Here is a 25,026-nt window from a genome sequence, read left to right as displayed (position 1 = left end):
TATTACTCAAAAAACTATTCTCAGCGCACAAATTCTGTGATGTGATGTTCATCCATATATACTTCTGTTTTTTAAAAAAGTGACTTTTGAAAAGAAAATGAAAAAAATCTCTGCTCTTCCTCTACTCCCTTTCCTAGGATGCCTCTTGTGATTGTGTTGTGATTGAAACACAAGGCAGTTTTGTTGACATCACTGATGCTGCTTGTCAGCAGAGATTGGTCAGTGCTGCCAAACCTTTTGGTTAGTCATTTCAAGTGTCCATGTCCATTGCAGCTGCTCTGAAACTCATAGGAAGATCCCAGTTTTTGCAAACTCATGGAAGAACCACTTGGGTAAGATGGAGTTTGTTATAGGGTTTTCCAACAAGTTAAAATGTGAAGAGTTTAATATTAGAACAAAAGTTTACCTTTCTGCTTTGTCAAAAAGAAAAGTGGAAGATGGTGAACATCTTCCTCTTAGGACAGAGGAAAGTTTACCTGTCTTTTTGAATCTTTAGTAAAATGCTAATGACGTAAGAGTTAATCAACTTAAGGTTAATTGCATTCAAAGTTCCAAAATCCTAACTAGAACCCACTAAGACACTTCACTTAGTAAAGCATCCAGAATACTTCGATAATCAGTTAACTATGAATTGCTTACTTTTGTGCAGTGGTGTTTTATAGTTTTTATGTATTATTTTTGTATCTATGTATTTATTAAATATGTTTATGCAGAATGCTTAGAACAGTTCCCAGCACTGGTCAATAACTGTTAACTCCTTAGTATGTGTAGTATGAAGCATGAAAATTGCATGCATGGTTGTTATTCAGTGTTTTTAAAAAGAGAATGTTTTCTGTACATTTTATGCTTTTCCCCCCCTCTAATGCTTAAAAAAACTTGTCTCAAAATGTTTGACCTGAACACTTTTCATCCTAGTCAAGGTTTTATAGAGAGTACTACCATTATTTAGAGTCAGAGTTATTTGGAGGGTAGGTGGTTTTATTATTGATTGAATTGGAAATTATATTCATGATCTTTAAGCTCTTGTGCTTTGATGGAAATAATAACTTTTTCCTTCTTTGATCTCTTGAATCTAGACTACTAGTCTGTTAAAAAAAATTGGAAGGCTTTTTTTGTTTCCTTTGAGACATAGCAATAACTTAAACATTAATGACTCCCAATTGTCTTGGGCTGTACTATAATTTTATTTAGAAGAATTTTTTCAGTCTTCAAAAATATTGGTTTGGAATATGAGACTCGCTTTTTAATTAATTTCTAATTTTAGTACATTAATAGTAAATAATAATATCTATATGATATAAATTCTTTGGAATGTGTCGATATTTCCTTTGTGTTGGAAAACTTTTCCTTGGCCAAATAGTAAATATTTCAGCCTTTTCAGCTGAGAGGCAAAATTGATGTTGTTATGTAGATATTAATAAAATCATTTAAAATGTAACCATTTAAAAATGTAGAAACCATTTTTAGCTCATGGACTGTAATAAAAATAGGCAGTTGACTGGAGTTGTCCTGTGGACAATAGTTCGTTAACTAACCCCTGGCTTGGAGCCTGGTCAGTTTTTGTGACTATTCTGTTTGTTTGAAAAGGATATATATTCTCTATGTTTTATGTAGTGGTATATCTATTATATTAATCTTTTAGTATCTTTAGGATATTTTATTAGGTATATAAATCTTCATGATTGTCACGTCTTCTTGGTGGATTGTTCCTGTGGTCATTAATTAAAGCCTTTCTTAATCCTCATTAATACTTTTCATCTTTAATTATACCTTAATTATAACCCGTGTGTTATAATAATATTGCTGTGTCAGCTTTATTTTCCTTGGGATTGTTGAGATTTATCTGGTGTTTCTCTCTTTTTATTTGCTTTTGTTTTATTAGTCAGGCCTTACATTAGTTTTCTGGGGCTGCCATAACAAAGTACCACAAGCTGGGCAGCATAAACGGCAGAAATTTATTCTCTCAAAGTTCTAGAGGCTAGAAATCTGAAATCAGCTTCCATCTTCACATGACCCATGCTTCCAAATTTCTGTCTTCTTACAGGGACAGCACTCATATTAGTTTCAGGCCCCACCCTAACCCATTATGACCTCAACTTGAATATATCTGCAAAGATCCTATTTCCAGATGAAGTCATAGTCACAAGTTCCGGGTTAGATGAATTTCTAGGGGGACACTATTCAACCTGTTACAGTTCTATTGAGGTATAATATACATGCAGTAAAATTCAGTCTTTTTTGTTGTACAGTTCTGTGAGCTTTGACAAATGCATGCAGTTGTGCAGCTATTATAATCACACTCTAAAATTTCTTTTCTTTTTTCCTTTAAAGTCAATCCCTATATCCACTGCTAACTCCTGGCAACCACTGATCTGTTTTATGTCTCTGCAGTTTTGCCTTTTCAAGACTGTCACATACATGGACTTGTATATTTTTTAGTCTTTGAAGTCTGGCTTTTTTCACTTACTGTAATGCATTTCAAATTCAGTCATGCTGTAACATGTACCAGTAGTTTCTTCCTATTTATTACTGAGTAGTATTACATTGTATGCATATATCCTAGTCTGTTTATCTGTTTACCAGTTGAAGGATATTTGTGTCTCTTTCCAGTTTTTGGCAATTATGAATAAAGCCACTGTAAACATTCATGCACAAATTTTCATGTGAGGATGTTTTTCATTTCTCGCCTGGGGGGGGGGATTGCTAGGTTGTATGGTAAGTATATATTTAACTTTTTAAGAAATTGCTGAGCTGTTTTCCAAAGTGGTTATATGATTTTGTATTCCTACCAGCAATTAATGAAAGTTCCAATTGTTTTGCATCCTTGTCCACACTTGGTATTGTCAGTATTTTTCAAAAGCTGTTCCCGTAGGTATATGTTGGTATCACACTGTTTAATTTGCATTTGCATAATAACTAATGATATTGAGCATCTTTTGTATGCTTATTTTCCAATTGTATATATATCTTCTTTGGTGAAGTGTCTATTCTTTTGCCTATTAACAAAAATTTTGTCTGTTTTATTATTGATTTTTGATAGTTCTTTATATATAAGTCCTTTATCAGGTATATAAATGATGAGACAAATGAATATTGAAAAAATGGAATGCGCTTTTTGGGCAAGTATTTACAATTGTGAGTAATGAAGTCAGTTAAAAACCTTAGACTTTCACATTATCATTATTTTTGTTGTTGCTATTGTTAAAAAATAGCCACTTTATAAATGCCTTTTGCCTTTTTTGCAGTTTTGCTAATGATTTTGCAATTGTCAAAAAACCTGCTTTTGGGGCTTCCCTGGTGGCGCAGTGGTTGAGAATCCGCCTGCCGATGCAGGAGACACGGGTTCGTGCCCTGGTCCGGGAAGATCCCACATGCCGCGGAGCAACTAAGCCCGTGAGCCATGGCCGCTGAGCCTGTGCGTCCGGAGCCTGTGCTCCGCAACGGGAGAGGCCACAACAGTGAGAGGCCCGCATACCACAAAAAAAAAAAAAAAAAAAAAACCTGCTTTTGGTTATATTGATTTGTTTCTTGATATTCTGTTTCATTAATTTCTGTTCTCTATTATTTTTGTCTGTTTTGGCTTTAATTTGCTCCAGTTATGGATTTGGCACCTTTGCTTTAATATAAGTATCTCATATAATAATTTTTCCTTCTGAGCACTGCTTTAGTTGCATTCCACAAATTTTGATATGTGGTGACTTCATTTTCCTTCCATTCAAAATATTTTCTCATTTACTTTGGGACTTTTTCTTTTGACCCATGGATCAAAGAAATTTGTTATTTACTTTCTAAGTGTTTGAAGATAATTTTTCTGTTATTGATTTCCAGTTAAAATTCCCTTGTGTTCAGCGAGCACATTCTATTTTCTCTTCTTTTAAATTGAACTTCTCAAATATGTAGGTTCATGTCTTTCACCAGATATGAGGTATATTTATCCATTATTTCTTCAAATATTTTTCTACCTCACACCCTTCTGTGACTTCAATGATATGAATATTAGATCTTTTGTTATTGCCCCACAGCTCCTGCAGCAGGCTCTGTTTTTTTTCTCTTCATTGTTCAGAGTGGATGATTTATGTTGCTCTATCTTCAAGTTCACTGTATTACCTCAAATGCTGGAATTTAGTCCATCTAGTGCATTTAAAATTTTTGGTTATTGAATCTTTGCAGTTCTCAAATTTTCATTTGTTTCCACTTTGTATATTCTGTCTTTGCTGAGACTTTCTCTTTCCATTCCCTTTAAGATTTCAGCCTTACTTTTGGAGAATTTTTATAATAGCTCTATTAAAATCTCTTCTAATTAATTTCAACTTCTCTTTTATTTTGTCATTGATGTTTATTGATTATCTTTTTCTGTGTGAGTTGAGATTTTCTTTGTTGTTTTTACTTTGAGTAATTTTGGATTACATTTTAGATGTTCGAATGTTGTGTTGTGAGACTCTGGATCTTGTTTAAATCTTATGGAGAATATTGTTTTGTTTTTTTTTTTTTTTAAAGCAGACAAATGATCTGGTTGGGGTCAGATTGCAGGTTCTAATTAGCCACCTTTGGATTGTGGTTGTAATATCAGTTGTTTCCAAAGCCTCTGCCATGCTTGCCACATCTGTTTTGAGTGTACACCTTCCAAAGGCTACCTTGGGACCTGGGCATAGTCTTAGTTTATTTCTCAGTCTTTGAAATGCTATTTAGGGTCAGATCTGAGCAACTCTGGTGCTCAGGAGTGGTGAACCTAGTAATTTACATACAACTGCCTGGAGTCATTTTCTTTATGACTTCCTGGTATTTTCTATTTCCCTGGGCTCACCTGTTTATTCCTGTACAGTGAAAACTGATGTATTATTTTTCCTGTTCTGCTTCTTCCCACAACTACCCCCATGTCCAAGGCAGTCGAGCTTATGTTGTCTCCTCTTCTTTGAGGTTCCTGCTCTGCACTGGCAGGAAGTTATTGTGGATGTTGGGAAATAAGTCAAATTTTACAGTCCCTTTTTTCTCAAATATGTACTTGTTTGTAGGACTGGCCCTGTTTTTATATGTCAAGGCAGAGATAAACTTTTTATTGAGATGAGTCTTGTAAAGTTCCTTTTTCTTTTTTTTTTAAACATTTTTTAATGTTTTCTGAGAACATTTGTTTTCATTAGGATGTTACATTCTCTCTCAGGTCAAATTCTTAATGTCTGTATGGCATCACCAATAAAAATGTAATTTATCTCTGCTGGAAATTTGACAACTGCTAATTCTTCACTGTCAATCATTATTTATTACCTGTATTTTTCTAAATACTCATTCCTAGGCCTCATCGCTAGAGATTCTGATTCAATAGGTATACAGTACAATAAGTAAAGAAGAAAATGATCTACATACTTATGTCTCCTATTTTAGCACTCCTGTTTCAATACAGGACATTTCCATGGTCTGGGAGATTTCCTTCAGGACAGGTAGGTCTGAGGAAGGTTGCTATGGCAGTACTCTTTGAAGATTGTTGACTCAGTGGGTGTCCCAAGGCAGCTAGGTACCATCTGAACAAATAAGGTATCGAGCCGCAGTTGTACTGCCTTGGTCAGGGACTCAGTCCCTCACCATCATCCCAGGCATATTCTTTTCTGGTTCATCTTTCTTAAGGTCCATGAATCGTTGAACATGCCATTTTTCAGCTGGTTATTCCTAAACCACTTCAGCAAGGAGTAGGACATAATACCGTTCTGTCATTTTTTAAAAATTGGGTTTAAGGACAAAAAATTTAATTTTTTCAATTTTTTAAATTGAGGTATAGCATACATTCAGTAAAGTGCTTAAGGTGTACCAGTCTTAAGTGTAAAGCTTGTACTTTTCATTTTTATGTACGCATGTAACTGCCATACAGATAAGACGTAGAACATTTCCAGCATCCTTATGGATTATAATGCACTTTATTGTCAATAACCCCTTTCCCCTGAGTCAGCCACCGTTCTTCTGATTTTTAGCACCATAAATTAGTTTTACTGTTTCTCAAACTTCATATAAATAAAACTTCATATAAAATCATTTTAATCAAATGATTTTTGTGGTCAGACCTTTTTGAGCCATTTAATATTGTTTCTGACTCTTTTATACTCAGAACACCCCAGCTGATTCAAATCAGATTTAATTTGACTTTTATTTTACATTTTTCATAGGTGAGGTAGTCTTAAAATTTTTAAGGAAATTTTCCATATTCCTTTTCCCACTTTAAAACTTTCAGTTGCTTTCTGCATCATCAACTTGTATAGTGTATGTTATTTATTCCCACAAAATATTCTTTCCTGAGCTCTGTTGTTTCCTGTCCCACATTTCTTTCTACCAGTGTATAGAGATGAAAAGGAGATTTCTAAAATCTTATTTCCTGTTTGCCATGCTTGCATTTGGCCTGGGGTGAATTCAGGTTGAACTCAGTGTCTACAGTTGATCTTACGTTTTCTTTTTCTTCTTTCTGACAGCATGATGGAAGTGGTTCATTGCATGATGTTCAACTCTCCTTGCCATCTAGTCCAGAACCAGAAGATGGTGATCAGATATACAAGGTATGATGACTAGGTAGTCATGCTGAATTTTTCAAAATTTTTTTTTTATTACTAAAATTATAAAGCAATAGTAATTAAAACATTTAATAATAAATATATTAAAACCTGCAGTTTTGCTGTCTTGGGTTTTAATCAGATTTCTTTTAACTTTTACTATCTTATTAAGTTAAAATGATATCACTGTGGTGCTTTAATTTGTGTTTGTTTTATCAGTTGGATAATCATCTGTCCCTGTATTAATATTGATACAGGATTCTTTTTAAAAAAATAAAAATCATTAAATTCTTTTTTTATAATTATGAATAACAGTTTTTAAAATATGACTACCAACAAAAATTAAGACAGATAATAGGTACTTCTCATATATAATCACATTGAAGAAATATTAATGAAAATGACATTAATTTATTTTTTTCATGTTTAAAGATATAATTATAGAATGCAGATGCAGGTTAGTGTTTGAAGGTGTATTTTTTTTATAGTTCTCATCTTGAGGTCTATTTTTAGTTGAAGAAAGCTCTTTTTGTTTTTTGCATCTACCTGAATCACATATTTACTTCTTAAGCACATACAGGTATTCTTGATGTCTTTCATGTTTCCAAGTAAAATTATTGTTTCCTTTCACATTCTGTTTTCAAGGTATGATAGTCAATGTGTGCTACTTATTTGTAGTAACAACCTCAAAATATTGGTGGCTTACAATAACAAAAGTTCTTCTTGTTATTTCTCAATATGTTGCATTTTGGTTGTAGATCAGTGGGACTTCATGTGTCCTCTTCATTCTGAGATCCAGGCTGAAGGATCAGCCCTTATCCTGGGACATGTTTTTTGTACCTGAGGGAAAGTAGCATTGGCATAATAACATGTGGATTCTACTTGGATGTAACATAGGTCATTTCCAAAACAGGTCAAATGGCCACACTTGGTATTAGGGGTCAGAGAAATGTAATTTTCTCATAGAATGTGGAGTGACCTATTGGGAACAAATTTATGTATAAAACACAAAATCAAAAGAATATAGGATAGTAGTCACATCTGGTTATCTAATCTTGGCTTTTCAACATGTTACCTTCCTGTTCTTATATAAATTTCTTCCCGTCTCTGGGCTTCCATCTTATTGTGAGTATAATAATAGGTTTGCAGTAGGACATCTCTTTTTTAAAAACTTTTACTTGCATACTCAATTGAGAACCATTGATTTAGATGATTTCTGATTATCTCAGTTTTTTTAAGTTTTGTGACTGATATTTTAAAAGTAAAGTTGGGCTTCCCTGGTGGCGCAGTGGTTGAGAGTCCGCCTGCCGATGCGGGGGACACGGGTTCGTGCCCTGGTCCGGGAGGATCCCACGTGCCGCGGAGCGGCTGGGCCCGTGAGCCATGGCCGCTGAGCCTGCACGTCCGGAGCCTGTGCTCCGCAATGGGAGAGGCCACAGCAGTGAGAGGCCCGCGTACCACAAAAAAAAAAAAAAAAAAAAAAAAAAAGTTGACTTTTTTCCTGAATTCTTTCTCGTGAAAAGCTTTTTAACATGTAAAATTCTTTTTAAAGAAAAAAAGTTTAATTCCAACTTTTTTATAGAATTAGTATCTTCATTTTGTCCATCTTCCTTTACAGTTTGTCTATTAACTTAATACTACATGATAGACATAATCATGTATTTATTTCTTGTCCCCAATGCCTTCCTTTCAGGCAGATCATTCCTAGTCTTTCTTCCTTCTTTCCAAGGTGAGATGCAGTGGCGTACACTGTCTCAGCCCAGTACACTGGACTGTCCTTCACTTTCATCAGCAAATCCCCAAGTATGTCATCTTCTTATCCAAGATGGTTTTGCAGTTCAGTTTCAAATGATACAAATATGGTGACTTATACCATTACAATTTTAGGGTATAAAATCTCCACTGGATTTGCCGTGTCTCCAGTCTTTCCTTTATCTCAGGACAACTGTCTCTCCCATTCCCTTGATGAGCTCTTCCAGACATGGACCACTCTCCTCAGCCTCTTTCTCAGCTACTCTTCTCAACTTCTGCAGGTAGCCTTGTGTTTTTCAAGCAAGATCTTCTGCTGCCTGCCTTCCGACTTGGTCAGTGTCTTTGTCACTCTCAATCACTTTGTTCCAGTTGTAGGGAGAAGTGACCGCTGTGCTGTGGAAGACCACCCTTTCTTCTCATGTTCTGGACTCTTATCTTCTGCTGCAGTTGAAGACCTCCTTTCTCATCGCTCTTCAGTGTGCTTTCTCAACTTCCCCTTTATTCTCACCTTATAAATTTCTGTATCTTACCTATCCTAAATTCAGTAAATCGAATAAACCTTTTCTTGACTCTCCTTAAACTACCTTTCCAGTTAATGTGGAAACCTGGGAAAATAGACATTTGGCATGGCCTTTGTCCTACAAGCTTTATCCCTTGGTTTTTCTGTCACTTCTGTCTGAATTCCCTATATAACCCTTAACATCATCCCCCTCCATTTTCTTTGTAGGTTCCTTTTCTTATTTAGAATGTAGATTTATATCTTTAGTCCAGTCCTCATCAAACTTTCTACTGTCATGATTTCACATATAACATATATATTGATAACACATAAAATCAGTCTCTCATACTTGGTAATCCAGTTGTCTGCTGGACATTTCCACTGTGTGTCCCACTCACAGGTGGAACACCTCTAACACACCTCTCAAGAGGTGTGGGTACCTCTAGCAATGTATTTAAAACTCAAAAATGTTCCTCATTGGGGAATTCCCTGGCAGTCCAGTGGTTAGGACTCAGCACTCTCACTGCCAGGAGCCCAGGTTCGATCCCTAGTCAGAGATCCCATGAGCTGCACGATGCTGCCAATATACATATATATATTTATCTTTGTACATATTTCTCCTCCTTCATTCTCTGTTTCTATTTACTATATCATCTAAGCTAGAAATGGAGATGTCACTCTTGATTACTTCTCTGTGCTCTTCTCTCACATGCAGTGAATTGCCAACATCTCCTTTTCTCCTGTTTCTTTTCCTCCCTATCATCACTCTCTTGGGTCCGGCCCCTGCTCTTACCTGGCATATTACAACATCTTGATAACCAGTTTCCTAGCCTAGTTTTGTTGTTGTCCTTATCAAGTATATCCCCCAAACAGCTGTCAAAGCCATCTCAAATGCAGATCTATCTGTTACTCCCTGGCGAAAGCCATGCTTGATATTCAGGCCCTCTATGATCTGGCCCTTGCCTAGTTTACTAACCACATTGTTCCCCACTGTATACCACAGCCTTCATGTGACAGCATCACTGCTTGTAATTCTCCAAATATGCTATGCTTGTCCCCATCTCTGTATTGTCTTATAGAATCCCTTACCCTAAAATACAAAGCCTGCCACACTTTGTGTCCTTAGAACTTTTTACTTATCCTTTAAGACTCCACTGGAATTACCCATTTCCTGATGTGTTCTCCTTTGCCTGTCTTTATGTGTAAAATCCTTAGAGCAGTTCCTATTCTAAAGTAAGTGCTATATGCATGTCGGCTATAAATGTTATTACCATATTGTGTTTTGATTTCAGCTTTGAGTCCATTTCCTCCAGCACCAGCAGAACCTAGCCATGACTGAATGATGGCTGTGTAGTATTCCATCAGGTCGCTCACTGCATTGTATTTCAATTGTCCTCTTATAGGACAATTCTCAACTTGTAACTTTAAGAGAATATCTTATTATAGGTTTTCTCGTACTTAGGAACATTTCTTTGGCATAGGAGTTGGATAACTGAATCAGAGAGTGCAAGTAATTTTTATGACTTTTGTATATACAGGCATACGTTTGTCCAGAAGCATCAGTTGTTATGTCTGATAATGTACCATTTTTTCTGCAGTCTTGTTAATCACATTGAGTATTTCTCCCCCAGTTTAATACCTGTAAAACAATACCTTTAATACTTTAATTTGTATTTCTTCAATAAGTCGAATAGAACATTTTTCCAGTTATATGTATATTTGTGAGAACAGACTATTTGTCTATTGGGGCCTAGAATTATATGTTTGAAGTCTCCTAATATACTTGAGTTATAAATTCTTTGTCATATTAGCATAGATTTTCACCAGCTTTTAACTTTACTGTTAATTGTATAGATGCTTTAAATTTTTATATAATCAAATATATTTATCATTTCTTAATAGCTTAATTTGCCACTTAGTTTAAAAATGTGTGTCCTTCATGATTTGCAGTCTTTTTTTTTTTTTTTTTTTTTTTGTGGTACGCATGCCTCTCACTGTTGTGGCCTCTCCTGTTGTGCAGCATAGGCTCCGAGCACACAGGCTCAGCGGCCATAGCTCACGGGCCCAGCTGCTCCTCAGCGTGTGGGATCTTCCCGGACCAGGGCACAAACCCGTGTCCCCTGCATCGGCAGGTGGATTCTCAACCACTGCGCCACCGGGGAAGCCCTTTTTTTAGTCTTGATTTATTATTTTTTAAAGTCCCTAAACTCGTTAAATTCAACTGGAAGTCATTTTTTATATATAATAATTAGTCTTTTCCAATTGTTGTATATGTAACAGCATTTAAAAAAATACTTTCTTCCCTATTGTTTCTTCCCCATTGCGATGCTTATTTGATGTGTGAAAGCCTTCATAAAATGTCTGTTTCCAATCTCTTGTTAATGAGACTGCAATATTTTTTTTTGTTCCCAATATATCTGAAGAAGAGTGTATACTTTGCTCATGACCAACACATTATAATTATTTGCTTACTTACTTTTCTCTTTGGAAGGATATATCACTCACATATATTCTACAGTTCTACTGAACAACACAGTTTTGAACTGCGTGAGTCCACTTACATGCAGATTTTTTTCAATAATATATACTGTGGTAATATACCGATCTGCAGTTGGTTGAATCCAAGGATGTGAGCCGTGTGGATATGGAGGAACTGTGGATGTCAAGGGCCGACTAAAAGTTATACCCAGATTTTTGACTTTGCAGAGGTTCGGTGCCCCTAACCCCTGCTTTGGTACCCCTAACCCCTGCGTTGTTCACGGGTCAACTGTAATTTCCTTGCTTGCATTACTTCATCAGTATATATTTCTGTATAATTGAATAGCAGTAAACAAAATGGGCTAACTATAGGGTAATGATACCTTATACTTGGAAATGTAACTGGATTCCTGCTAACCTTGACAATAGGTTTCTCTTAATACTATTAGGAATTTCTTATAGACTAAGTTGACAGGGTATTTACTCTTTGATTTAGGCAGTTCTCATGAAAGTAGCTCATGGAAAAAGAATCTTCCTTGTTATCCTTCAGGCACATTTATCTTTCTGCTGATTTCTGAACCAGCCGTCAAATGACTCTGTGCCTCTAATTACACAGTTTTCTCTGCTTGTGGCCTTCATTTCCTCTGACAGACAACTCTTATACATTCCTTGAAATCTAGCTGAAGTTACTGTTTTGTGTGTAATTTATTTTACTACGTGACCTAGTTCCCAATTTTTTTTTCTGTAAAATGGGGATAATAGTACCTAAATAGTACCTACCTCAGGGTTGCAATCGGAATCAACTACTTAGATACCTAAAAGGTACTTAGTTCTTGGCACCTGATTAATACTCAATGAATGTTAGCTGTTGCTGCTATTATTGTTCATTGTTTACATGTCAGACTCCTTAGACTATGAATTCTTAGAAGACCAAAATGGGTTTTGTTTTTAATGGATTAATAGCTGGCATATTTAAGAAGAATTTCCCCTTTAAATAAATAACCAATTCATTACTCAGTCCTCATCATTGATTTAATGCTTCTTATTAGTGTTTTTAAATACAATTAAATACTTCATGTTAAATTTTTTAAAATATTTCAGAATGAAGATTTATTAAATGAAATAAAACAACTTAAAGATGAAATAAAGAAAAAAGATGAAAAAATCCAACTATTAGAACATCAGCTTGTAAGTATTATAGTGTAGTATGTAAAGTGCAGGCTTTTAAAACTGGGCAATATGTATTTTTTAAATAAAATTAGCCAGAATTGAAACTGGATTTTATTTTTAGCTTTTAAAATTGCACTATTGTATTATTTTTAGGTTACATGCACTCTTAAAGTATGTGGTTTAACTGTCAGTCTAAATAATAAGTTTTCAAGGTGAAAAACTCAATCCATTTTCAGTTGCCTCTGTTTTGGGTACTTGAAATTCACCAATTTACATTCATGTTGTTGAGGAATGAAACGGGGCGTTTAGTCTCAGGAATCTGAATGGCTGTCTGTTAGAATGGCTGTTCTAAAAAAAAAAAATGTTTATTACCCATGGATGATACTGAGTGATCTCTCAGAGATATGTCTGAATCTTTATAATTTTATAATTGTTATGATATCAAATGTTAGTTCCATATGAAAACTGTATGTGCTGTATCTTGAATTTAATTATTTGTTTTGTAATAATAAAAGGCCAGGATAACAAGAATATAATGGCATAACAATCACAACAGACCAAAGAAAATCTTTGTTGGAAATCAAAACTTGTTTTGACATAACAAAGCAATGCAGCAATATGAAGGAGTAATCTCACTCATAATTTAAAGGATATAATATACTGAGCTTTGAGCCATTGGGGTCAGATCAGAGATCCACCTTATGAATAAATAGTAAGAACAGATGGATCAGATGTTATGATTAAGGGTATCAGAAAACTTATGAATCTGAAAAAAGAATAACCAAATATTGCAAATTGAGGGCCTACCAGATATAAGATTAAAAAGGAAAAGAGTAAGACCAGTGTTTGTATTTAAAAACTAAAGACAAAACCCAACCCAACCAATTTTTAGGGAGAAGAAAAGGTGCTTTTAGGAAATTAAACTTCAAATTTTGCACAAATCTAAACTTCAAATTTTGCACAAATCTATTACAGAGCACAAGAAGATGTATCTAGTGCACTTTAGAAAAAAAGGTTATGACCCTCACATTTTATAGCTAAATGCATTTTTATTTATATACAAAGATACATTCTCAGACCTTTATTGGTATTGAAAAATATGCCACCCAGTTATCTTTGTAAAATTATTTAATAATGCATCCCAGATGCTAGAGAGAGAAATTTTAAAATAACTCAAGAATAAGGAAGTAAAGATTAAAATGAATGAGTGGTGAAATGAAAACCGTCTTTAGAGAGATTAGGTGGGATAAACTTCCCAACTACTAACAGGAGAAAACTTAATGCTCATTATTTAATCTTATGTAATTATATATCATTTAATGTTAAAAAATTTGATTTATTAATTAAAACATTTTGAAATAAAAAATATTTTTAATTAAAATTTTAAATTGCTATTAATTTTTGTAAATATTTAGATTAAATAAAATAGGTTTGAGAAGAGATAAGGGATATGCTGAAAAAGTCAGTAGTACTGAATTTTTTATCTACAAATGGGTATCTAAAATTATTCTTTTTATATACTTAGATAAATTAAAATGTTTGTGAAATGCTTTAAGATAACTAATAGTAGATTAGAATAATGTATCTTGTGAAAGATGAAAGTAAAAAGACATCTAAAGTAGAGAAATAGGGCTTCCCTGGTGGCGCAGTGGTTGAGAGTCTGCCTGCCAATGCAGGGGACACGGGTTTGTGCCCCGGTACGGGAGGATCCCACATGCCGCGGAGCAGCTGGGCCAGTGAACCATGGCCGCTGAGCCTGCGCGTCCGGAGCCTGTGCTCCGCAACGGGAGAGGCCACAACAGTGAGAGGCCCGCGTATCACAATAAATAAATAAATGAATGAATGAATGAATGAATGAATGAATGAATGAATAAATGAATAAATGAATAAATAAATGAATAAATAAATGAATAAAGTAGAGAAATACCAAGGATGTCTAAAAACAGCAGAAGTAAAGTGACAGAAATTAGACCAAAAGTAATAAATATAATAGTAAATGCAAATGGCCTTATCTCATGGAGAGAGCTTTGTTGAGGATTTAAAGCAAAATCCATTAATTTCTTTGTATAAAGGAAATTTAGATAAAGTAAAACAGCACAATAATGCTGAATATAAGAGGTTGGGTGAGATAGAATAAAGTTATTCTCATCTAAAAAACTGAAGTTGCAGTATTAAAATTAGAAGAAGAAATCTAAGGCTGAAAAAATTATGAAAAGAAGTCACTTTATATTGATATATGATTAATAAATAATGAAAGATATAGCTTTTTATGCTGAGAAATTTTAATAGTGTTCTTTTTAACTTCAGTGTGCCTCTTTAAAAAATAATAAATGTTCTCCTTCTAGCTGAAATATTATTACCTTTAACCAGTTAATAGTAATTTTTAAATATTTTCTAATATCCAGTCCATATTCAGATTTCTGCAGTTCTAAAAATATCCTGTACATTTGCACATTACATCTAGTTATTCCTTAAGTCTCCTTTACTTTAGAATTATTCTTTATTTCATTGTACTGACCTACTGAAGAGACTGGGCCAGTTATCCTTAACAATATCTCACCTTACAAATAAGTTTTAGAAAGGTTTTAGAAATATCTAAGAATCCTAAAGAAAGGAAGAAAAGCAAAGAAAAGTGAAAACTTTACTCCTTAGCAATATGTGCTTCGAAATTCTCTGTATTTGATACATTAAACTTAGAAATCGTATTTATCTTGGAAGATCCCATCACCTACCTTCAGTTTAGTTGTGGAACTGGAAAGTCACTTGCTCAAATCAAGAGAATTTAAAGAGATATAAACCACTGAAAGTAGAAATAGGTAAGAACATTTTTCAGATTACCAAAATTAAAGTTGCCTTTCTCTTTACAATTTTTTTCTTTCCTTGTATCCCTAATTTGCTCTTCTTAAAAATAGCAAAATGGGACTTCCCTGGTGGCGCAGTGGTTGAGAGTCCACCTGCTGATGCAGGGGACACAGGTTCGTGCCCCGGTCTGGGAAGGTCCCACATGCCACGGAGCGGCTGGGCCCGTGAGCCATGGCCGCTGAGCCTGTGCGTCTCCGCAACGGGAGAGGCCGCAACAGTGAGCCGCCTGCATACCGCAAAAACCAAAAAAAAAAAAAAAAAAAAAAAGCAGAATGGCATCAGAGGAGCCATGGAATAGGAGAATTAGGTAACTTTTCTTCAGTATTAATTAGCTGAATCTCTTGTCTTCAGTATTAATTAGCTGAATGACATTGGCATTTTCCATGTCTCTAGTGCTTTCTTTATCAAAAATGTGAAGTTTTTTCTAGATGATTTCAAAGTCTTTTTCCATTTCTAGCTTTCTATACTTTTTATCCTTTTTCGAAAATAGGCACTCAGCTCTAACCTATGTTTACATGCAAACTAAGAAAAACATATAGTGACAATATGATGTGTTAAATTTATATTTTGTGTGAAATATACAGATATAAAATCAGATTGCAGTGCTCCAGAAATGAAGCTGAAAGCTATAGAGGCATGACTATTTGAACCTTATTCCAAAATGCTGAGAATGCCCATTTATTTTCATCTTAGTGTACTAGTTAAATGATACTTAATTTAGATGCATTTGTTCATTGAATCCTCAGAATAATCTTATGAAGTTATTATGTAGAATTTTCTTTGTGGAGACATTAGAAAGTGGAATTCAGCTTAAGTAGTTTAGCAGTGTAATATATTTGAGAAGCCATGACCAGCCTGAAGCTGCATAGACCTGGGTTCAAATCCTGGCTCTGAAACTTAGTAGCCATCTTCTCTTAAGGAAGTTACTCAATTTCTTTTAAGCCTCTTCTATATGTGAGGATAATAAAAATAATACCATATAGGGTTGTGATAGCTAAATGAACTACATATATAAACTCTCTAATGCTACAGTTGGCCCATGGGTGCATGGTAAATAATAACTCTTATTTGATGATTTTTTGCCCCAAATCACCCAGCTAGTAAATCAGTGCATATCTAATGATGTTTTAAGTTTTAAGTAAAAGTCTAACTAAAAGTGACTTGAAAATAAGAACATTTATAAACTTAAATAACAAGAAAGTGTATTGGTCCCACCTGCTTCCATGGTTTCCTAATTGGTCATTTGGGTAATGGCAAAGTTCTAGGGTAGCTTTTTTGGAATCCTCTTGGCTGCCCCTTCATGGTCACAGGATGTCTGCCATAGGTCTATGTGTCATATACTCAGTAGTCCCCAAAGATAGGAAAAGCACCTATTTTCTGTAGCATACCAATTTTAAAAATTAAGAGCACTTTCTTAGAAATAACCCAGGCTTGCCTCATGTTTTATTGGCTAGATTTGAGTTCTTTGTCCCTTAAGCACTGAGGAATGAGATTAATCAGATTGGTTCAGACTAATCAAAATCTATCACTGGGTCAAGAGAGGATATATACTTCCCTGGATATGGGACTGCATAGAAGGTGAGCATCTGAACAGAATCTGTCAGCAATAAAGAATGCAGATGGAGAGGGAGTGATTTGAGTAGCTGTTTTCTATCTATTGAAATGTCACTAAAAACTAGGTTTTCCAAATTGTGGAAAATTCAAATATTTGCCGGTTATTGTTATTCATATGTTAACACATAGGCTACAGACAGAACATTATTTCTGGAATTTTAGCAGTCAGGATAGAATAAGTAATGTGCTTGCATTAAGATAAGTGTCTTACAAAAGACATTAATGTCTATCTTATGAAATAACTTAAAGATAATACAAACAGATGGAGAGATATACCATGTTCTTGGATTGGAAGAATCGACATTTTGAAAATGACTCTACTACCCAAGCAATCTACAGATTCAATGCAATCCCTATCAAAGTACCAATGACATTTTTCACAGAACTAGAACAAAAAATTTCACAATTTGTATGGAAACACAGAAAACCCCAAATAGCCAAAGCAATTTTGAGAAAGAAAAATGGAGCTGGAGGAATCAGGCTCCCAGACTTCAGACTATACTACAAAGCTACAGTCATCAAGACAGTATGGTACTGGCACAACAGAAATATAGATCAGTGGAACAGGATAGAAAGCCCAGAGATAAACCCACACAGATATGGTCACCTTATCTTTGATTAGGGAGGCAAGAGAATACAATGGAGAAAAGACAGCCTCTTCAATAAGATGGGAAAACTGGACCAGCTACATGTAAAAGAATGAAATTAGAACACTCCCTAACTCCATACACAAAAATAAACTCAAAATGGATTAAAGACCTAAATGTAAGGCCAGACAGTATAAAACTCTTAGAGGAAGATATAGGCAGAACACTCTATGACATAAATCACAGCAGGATCCTTTTTGACCTACCTCCTAGAGAAATGGAAATAAAAGCAAAAATAAACAAATGGGACCTAATGAAACCTAAAAGCTTTTTGCACAGCAAAGGAAACCATAAACAAGATGAAAAGACAACCCTCAGAATGGGAGTAAATATTTGCAAACGAAGCAACTGACAAAGGATTATTCTCCAAAGAAGATATACAGATGGCCAACAAACACATGAAAGAGGATGCTCAACCTCACTAAATCATTAGAGAAATGAAAGTCAAAACTACAGTGAGGTATCACCTCACACCAGTTAGAATGACCATCATCAAAAAATCTAGACAATAAATGCTGGAGGGGGTGTGGAAAAAGGGAACGTTCCTTTTGCACTGTTGATGGGAATGTAAATTGAACAGCCACTATGGAGAACAGTATGGAAGTTCCTTAAAAAACTAAAAATGGAACTATCATATGACCCAGCAGTCCCATTACTGGGCATATACTCTTGAGAAAACCATAATTCAAAAAGAGTCATGTACCACAATGTTCATTGCAGCTCTATATACAATAGCCAGGACATGGAAGCATCCTAAGTGTCCATCAGCAGAGGAATGGATAAAGAAGATGTGGCACATATATACAATGGAATATGACTCAGCCATAAAAAGAAACGAAATTGTGTTATTTGTAGTGAGGTGGATGGACCTAGAGTCTGTCATACAGAGTGAAGTAAGTCAGAAAGAGAAGAACAAATACCGTATGCTAACACGTATATATGGAATGTGAAAAAAAAGGTTCTGAAGAACCTAGGGGCACACAGGAATAAAGACGCAGACATAGAGAATGGACTTGAGGACACAGGGAGGGAGAAGGGTAAGCTGGGACGAAGTGAGAGAGTGGCATGGACATATATACACTACCAAATGTGAAGTAGTGGGAAGCAGCCACATAGCACAGGGAGACCAGCTTGGTGCTTTGTGCCCACCTAGAGGGGTGGGATAGGGCAGGTGAGGGGGAGTTGCAAGAGGAAGGGGATATGGGGATATAGGTATACAAATATCTGATTCACTTTGTTATATAGCAGAAACTAACACAACAATGTAAAGCAATTATATCCAATAAAGATGTTTTTTAAAAAGATAAATGTCTTATATTATCTGGTTTCTTCTTTACAAAGTCCTATTATATTGAATTCCAGGAGATCTAGATTGACCTGCCTATATATTGAATCTTGTTTCAATGACTGTCCCTGTTTCAGAATGGGAAATATGTCTATACTAAGAATACAAAGGGGCTTCCCTGGTGACACAGTGGTTGAGAGTCCGCCTGCCGATGTAGGGGACACGGGTTCGTGTCCCCGTCCAGGAAGATCCCACATGCCTCCATGGGGCGGCTGCGCCTGTGAGCCATGGCCACTGAGCCTGCGCGTCCGGAGCCTGTGCTCCACAATGGGAGAGGCCACAGCAGTGAGAGGCCCGCATACCAGAAAAAAAAAAAAAAAAGAATACAAAGAATGGGAAACAAATCTGTATTACAGAGATTTTTGTTTTGATTAGATTTTATTTTGATTATGGAAATTGGGATGATCCTATTGCAATTAAGAAAATATTTGAATATTGGTAAATATTTTAAAAGTAAAAACATAACCATTTTAGCTTGATGCAGTAATCAAGAATTTCTTATGTATGTTTTCCTATATTAATAAATAATATGGCTATATTCCAACTTCACACCAAGGAGAAATTATCATTATCATTCTTTTCATTTTTTAAAAATTTGATATTTATTTGAGAGACCATAGTTTACACAATAGGCACGTTATTTTGTATTGTATAAATTACTGAATGGGTATGCTCTGAGTGAAGTCATGTGAAGAGAATTTATTTATGAACCGAGATGGTCGGATGGATCTTGTCAAAGGGCAGAGATCCTTTAAAATATTCCAGTCCAGTAAAGTCAACACATCATTAAAGGGGCTTTTAAATGCAGTGCACGGGTGGAGAGACAACCTTCCTCGTGGACTGGTGGTATTTAATAGCTGAGTCCCATCAAAAATGAATTTAAGAAACTGTGCTTCAGTGATTGTAGTACCATAATAGTTTAGGGAAGTATTTAAAGTTTTGCTGTTATATTCTTTATATACTGTATATTGCTGTATATGTTCTATATCTATGTACACGTATATTTATATACATAAAATCATAGGTACTGTGTTGTATGGGCAGTATAAGAGATTGCCAAGGGTAATGTTGACTATTCAAAATTTTGCCTTGCTGGGTGAATCTAAAATCCAGTCTGTGAAAAAGATGGGAGACTAGTGAATAGATTTTGATGTTTGCCTTTTTATTTTAACCTGCTAAGAGAGACCCTAATTACTTTGTATGTGTATGTGTATATATAGAATTATACCAATGTAAAAATTTGTGTTTTTGTTCAGGCAACTCGGTGTAACTGCAATCAAAAATCTAAAGAGGAAAAATGCACATATGCTGATAAATATACCCAGACACCCTGGAGAAGAATTCCTGTAAGTAACACATACTCTTATCCTCTTTTCTTGTCATTTACTATTTTGATGTTTTGTTCTACACTTTTTACTCTAATAATTTTGAATCTGCCATGGCTGTCAGTTTTTTTTTTAAGGTAAGTGGATTTTTGTTGTTCTTAGGTGTTTCTGTGCTTTCTAAAGCTTCTCTTCTGTGTCTTATATGAATGAATGTGCATTTAATATCTTTTCCATTCTGCATACTGTAGGTCATTTTATTTGAGTGTCTAGTCTCTCTCTTATTGCATGTATTTATGAGAGTAGTAGTTCCCCATGCCCTACAAGGAAAAGAAGTCCAAAATGCAGTCTTCCCTCTTCAGCAGCATATGGCTCTGAAAATATATTATGTAGCCTGTTCTTTTTCTTTGTTGAGACTTTTCAAATATATTCTGTTATTATAATTACTCAAATAAATATTGAGGCTATTAGGAAGTATAAATGCATTAAGATACAGACAGTAAAGGTTATGTTTTGGGCATAGTTAGGGTAGGGAATGGCTTCTTCTAAACAGAAAATAACCATGCATTCTGTGCTTCTTCATTGTTTTTCAAAAATACTACATCTCAAAACATGTTTAGTGTTAAAAATACACTTTCTGAACTCAGCTCAGGATATGCCTGAGCCAGAGAGTCATCATGGCTATCAGTCATTATCCTATTGTATGGTGCCAAGTAATAGGTATTTCATGGTAAGAGAATGCCTGATAAGCCATCCTTGCTCTTCTTTTGCCTTATTTTAAGCAGTGGAATCCTGGTAACACAAATGAACAGGGAATTATAATGGTTAGTGTAATCAACAATCTGCTTTTTTTAAAACTTAGCTATAGGCCTTTAAAGTTTATAAGATACTTATTTCTTTTCATCTAATAAGTAGTTATTTTTTGTATGCTCTGTATAAAGTACAAAGCTAATAATTAATTTGTTCAACAAAAGTTTGGTGAGCCCCTCCCATCTCAGTTATTAGCCTCTTGAAGTAGAAGTGGGGAATTGGGAAAGAAAATATACAGACAAATAAGGATTCTTCCATTAACAAGTGCTTATTAAAGGAACTGATGATGTGATATAGTTAAAGTGTAGAAAGTGCTGTAAGGTTCAAAGGATTGGGAAAGTCTAGGTGGAAGAATCAAGTTTGGTGAAAAGGGTGAAGGTAGTGGTTGAATCATAGAAAACAAAAGATGTCAGTAGACAGAGACAAGTTCCAGAATTGAGAATGAGAGACTATTCTACATCAGCACTCTTCCATAGAGTTTCCTTGAGGTCCAGTGCAGTAGCCACTAGCTACATGTGACTGTTGAATACTTGAAAATGTGGCTAGTGTGACTGCAGAAGATAACTGTAAATAATATTTAATTGTAATTAAATGTAAACAGCCACATATGGCTAGTGGATACCATATTGGACAAAGCATCTCTAGAGTTAATGATGAAGTAGACTTAGATGGATTATAGGAAAGCCACCTGGAACAATAAGGGGAAGCCAGTGAAGGCAATTTTTAGAAGAAATGATGGAAAATAAAAAAGAGTTCATATTTAGGTAGTGGAAAAAAAGAGAGATAGAAGGTAAAAATGAGTTGTAGGAGAAGATGATACCTTCAGAAGAAGAATGAATAAGTCAGATTCTGACCAAATGTTCTCATCTGAGGGGCAGAATACCCAGATAAAATGGTGAAATGGATAATATGGAAAGAAGAATAAAAACATGGAAGGTGCCTAATCATTCATACAAGAGTACTTGAAGAGACTAGGCATATGCAGGAAAATGGTGATTATGTGAGAAATAAGGATTCACTTTAAACATATAAACTTATAAAACTTTATTTTAAACATAGTATGACATTGTTGATCCATATACAAGCATGTTCTTATAAATAATATTATCTTGGACTGAATTTTAAGTTTTTAAAATGTATTTCCAATATCGTTTTTAAAGCATTTAACATCAGTATTTAAAGATTTGAATAGTTATTTTGCACATTAAGTAAATTCTAAGTTTTCACGATAGGTACTTGTATAGAACATTTGTTTGAACATCTTAAATTAACTAAGAAGACAAAATACTAGACTCACACCATCAAAGCTTATTATTTATGCCCTTGAATCTCAAAGAGGGGATTGCAAGATGGACCCAAAGGATTCACATAATGACCCAACCTGGATTACTTTGAAAATTGAGTGTAGGAATAAACACTGTTTTATTGGTATCAATGGGAAAGTTGCCAATCAGTTAAAACTCAGATGTGCATAATTTGACCTGATACTAGTTTCCTCTCATATTTTAAGAACTAACTCTGGGCTTCCCTGGTGGCGCAGTGGTTGAGCGTCCTCCTGCTGATGCAGGGGATGCGGCTTTGCGCCCCGGTCCGGGAGGATCCCTCATGCCACGGAATGGCTGGGCCCGTGAGCCATGGCCACTGGGCCTGCGCGTCCAGAGCCTGTGCTCCGCAGCAGGAGAGGCCACAGCGGTGAGAGGTCTGCGTACCACAAAAAAAAAAACTGACTCTTATTATATATAGCAAAGGAGTTAAGAAGGATGCTTTATATAAAATTTAAATGCTCTGTTGGAATTAGTTTCTAGTACTGAATCACAGATTAATCTACTTTATAGCATATTTAATAGATATGAATAAAAGTTATATAAATTCAAGAATTGGAATATTATCAGCATTATTTGCAATCCTTCGTGCTTAGAATTAGATTCGCATGACTCAGATTTATTGAATCATACATAATATTTCAAAATGTCATAGTCAACTATGTTCCTATTGTAACTATTTATAAAATAGAAAATATTGAATCAGAAAAATATATCATAGACATATCACACACACACAAAATCAATTGTTTATAATTCCCAAAGGAAAAGGAATTTACTTAGTCCTACCAGTCATGATATATGTGCTAGCAAAGAACTCTGCTCTTTTTTTTCCCTTGCCTGGGAGATAAGATGAAATGTTTTAAGAAACAGTATAACCCAAAGATTTGTCTCAAGTACTCTTTCCTAAGTCCTTTTTCTTTTAGACCACATGCCTTTCTGATTTGGAAGTGGGCAGTATTATTGGTTAATTTTTAGGTAAGATTAATGTCCTGATTTTAAACTTAGATGTGCCATTTTCTCCCAATTAGAGAGTTGTTACATTACTATTTATATATATTTCCAAAGGGAATTAAGGGATTTATTTCTTTGCTAAGCTCTTTATTTATATTCACTATGACTTATATTTAAAATATGCCACTAGAAGTATTTTAAGTGAAATATATATATACTTTGATATATAAACATGTAATATTTAGTGGTCATGCAATAATGTTTAATCAGTATTAGACATTGAACATTGAATATGACTTAATGCTTCAGTGAGCTAAATGCTGATAGGAACCATCTTTGTACTGAGACATCACATTTTAGCACGTATGTGAGTATGACAACACACCAGGAATTCTATTATGTGTGTCTTTTACACTGTAGTTTATGAACAATAACACCTGAAACCAATAACTGAAAAATGGAATTGTTTTTCAAGGCTAGGAACAAATGAAATATAGATATTAGAGCAGCTGAGTGATTTATCTGGTCATAAATTTAAGGGTATGTAAATTCGTATCCTCTAATACCAAATACCAGAACTGAAGTAGGCATTTTTGGAACTTTGTTGAAAATATCCACTGAAAGGGACTTCCCTGGTGGCGCACTGGTTAAGAATCCGCCTGCTAATGCAGGGGACACGGGTTCAAGCCCTGGTCCAGGAAGATCCCACATGCCGTGGAGCAACTAAGCCCGTGTGCCACAACTACTGAGCCTGCACTTTAGAGCCCGTGAGCCACAACTACTGAGCCTGCATGCCACAACTACTGAAGCCCGTGCGCCTAGAGCCTGGGCTCTGCAACAAGAGAAGCCACCGCAATGAGAAGCCCATGCACCGCAATGAAGAGTAGCCCCTGCTCCCTGTAACTAGAGAAAGCCCTCATGCAGCAACAAAGACCCAACACAGCCAAAAATAAATAAATAAATTTAAAAAAAATAATAAAATAAAATATCCACCGAAAGGAACAAAGTGTGTGCACAGTAGTTAGAAAACAAAGGACAGCACCAAAGTTTTCCACTGCTGGTATCCATTTCATGTGTGTAATGTAGGGTTTAACTTACTGACTTAACACAGTGAGGGTGTAGGCAGGACATAGAGAGATTTTACTCTTAGAATTTAATGTTAGATAGCAGTCAGAGAAATGGATGATCCTGTTAGGTTCCCAAGAAGCAGCAAGATCAAATTAGTCTTTTAGAAGAAATTGATCTGCTTCCATAAGAGGTAATAAAAGTTGCTCCTCTTTTAGTTTATGCTACCAGAGTGCTAATTTATTAGGCCTTTATTTGTTGGAGCATTCTAACTTTTCTTGTTCTTAGGTAATTACAAAAACATTTTTACAGATGTTGTAGAAAATTACTGTTTTTTAAATGTCAGATGTAACTAAATTTTTTTCCTAGAAAATGTCTCTTTAGTATTATGCTCAGAGGGTTCTTTCAAAAAGATACATTGATATTTCCTGATATAGCAGAAAATAATACCATTTCTCTTACCTAGTCCTAAAATTTCTAAGCAAATATAGCTATCCTGATCATTCAGAGCAGTGAAGTGTCAATGTACCTTCAGCCAAAGCCCACCAGGAATATATCTGTAAAACAAGTTGGGTGGATTACTTGTTGCAGCCAGGGAGAACACACATTGTGAAAAATGATTTCAAGATTGTATCAGAAAGAACCTTTTATAGGAT

General features: G+C 35.1%; 1 protein-coding gene across 9 annotated transcripts in view; it reads left to right on the top strand.

The window, feature by feature from the left end:
• The window catches only part of CCSER2 (coiled-coil serine rich protein 2), a 152,232-nt gene that overhangs the window by 107,001 nt on the left and 20,205 nt on the right, over positions 1–25,026 (top strand). For 7 of the 9 annotated variants that reach the window (XM_059051853.2, XM_059051859.2, XM_067025229.1 and 4 more), the window contains 3 exons: positions 6,453–6,536; positions 12,361–12,447; positions 20,154–20,243. In XM_059051853.2, the coding sequence (XP_058907836.1) occupies positions 6,453–6,536; positions 12,361–12,447; positions 20,154–20,243 (261 nt within the window). The remainder of the gene's footprint in view (positions 1–6,452; positions 6,537–12,360; positions 12,448–20,153; positions 20,244–25,026) is intronic. The other 2 variants (XM_059051856.2, XM_067025230.1) reach the window with 1 other exon arrangement.

Source organism: Kogia breviceps, chromosome 2 (assembly GCF_026419965.1).
Source record: "Kogia breviceps isolate mKogBre1 chromosome 2, mKogBre1 haplotype 1, whole genome shotgun sequence".
In the NCBI taxonomy this organism is placed as follows: domain Eukaryota; kingdom Metazoa; phylum Chordata; class Mammalia; order Artiodactyla; family Physeteridae; genus Kogia; species Kogia breviceps.
This window is presented reverse-complemented; position numbering and strand designations above follow the sequence as displayed.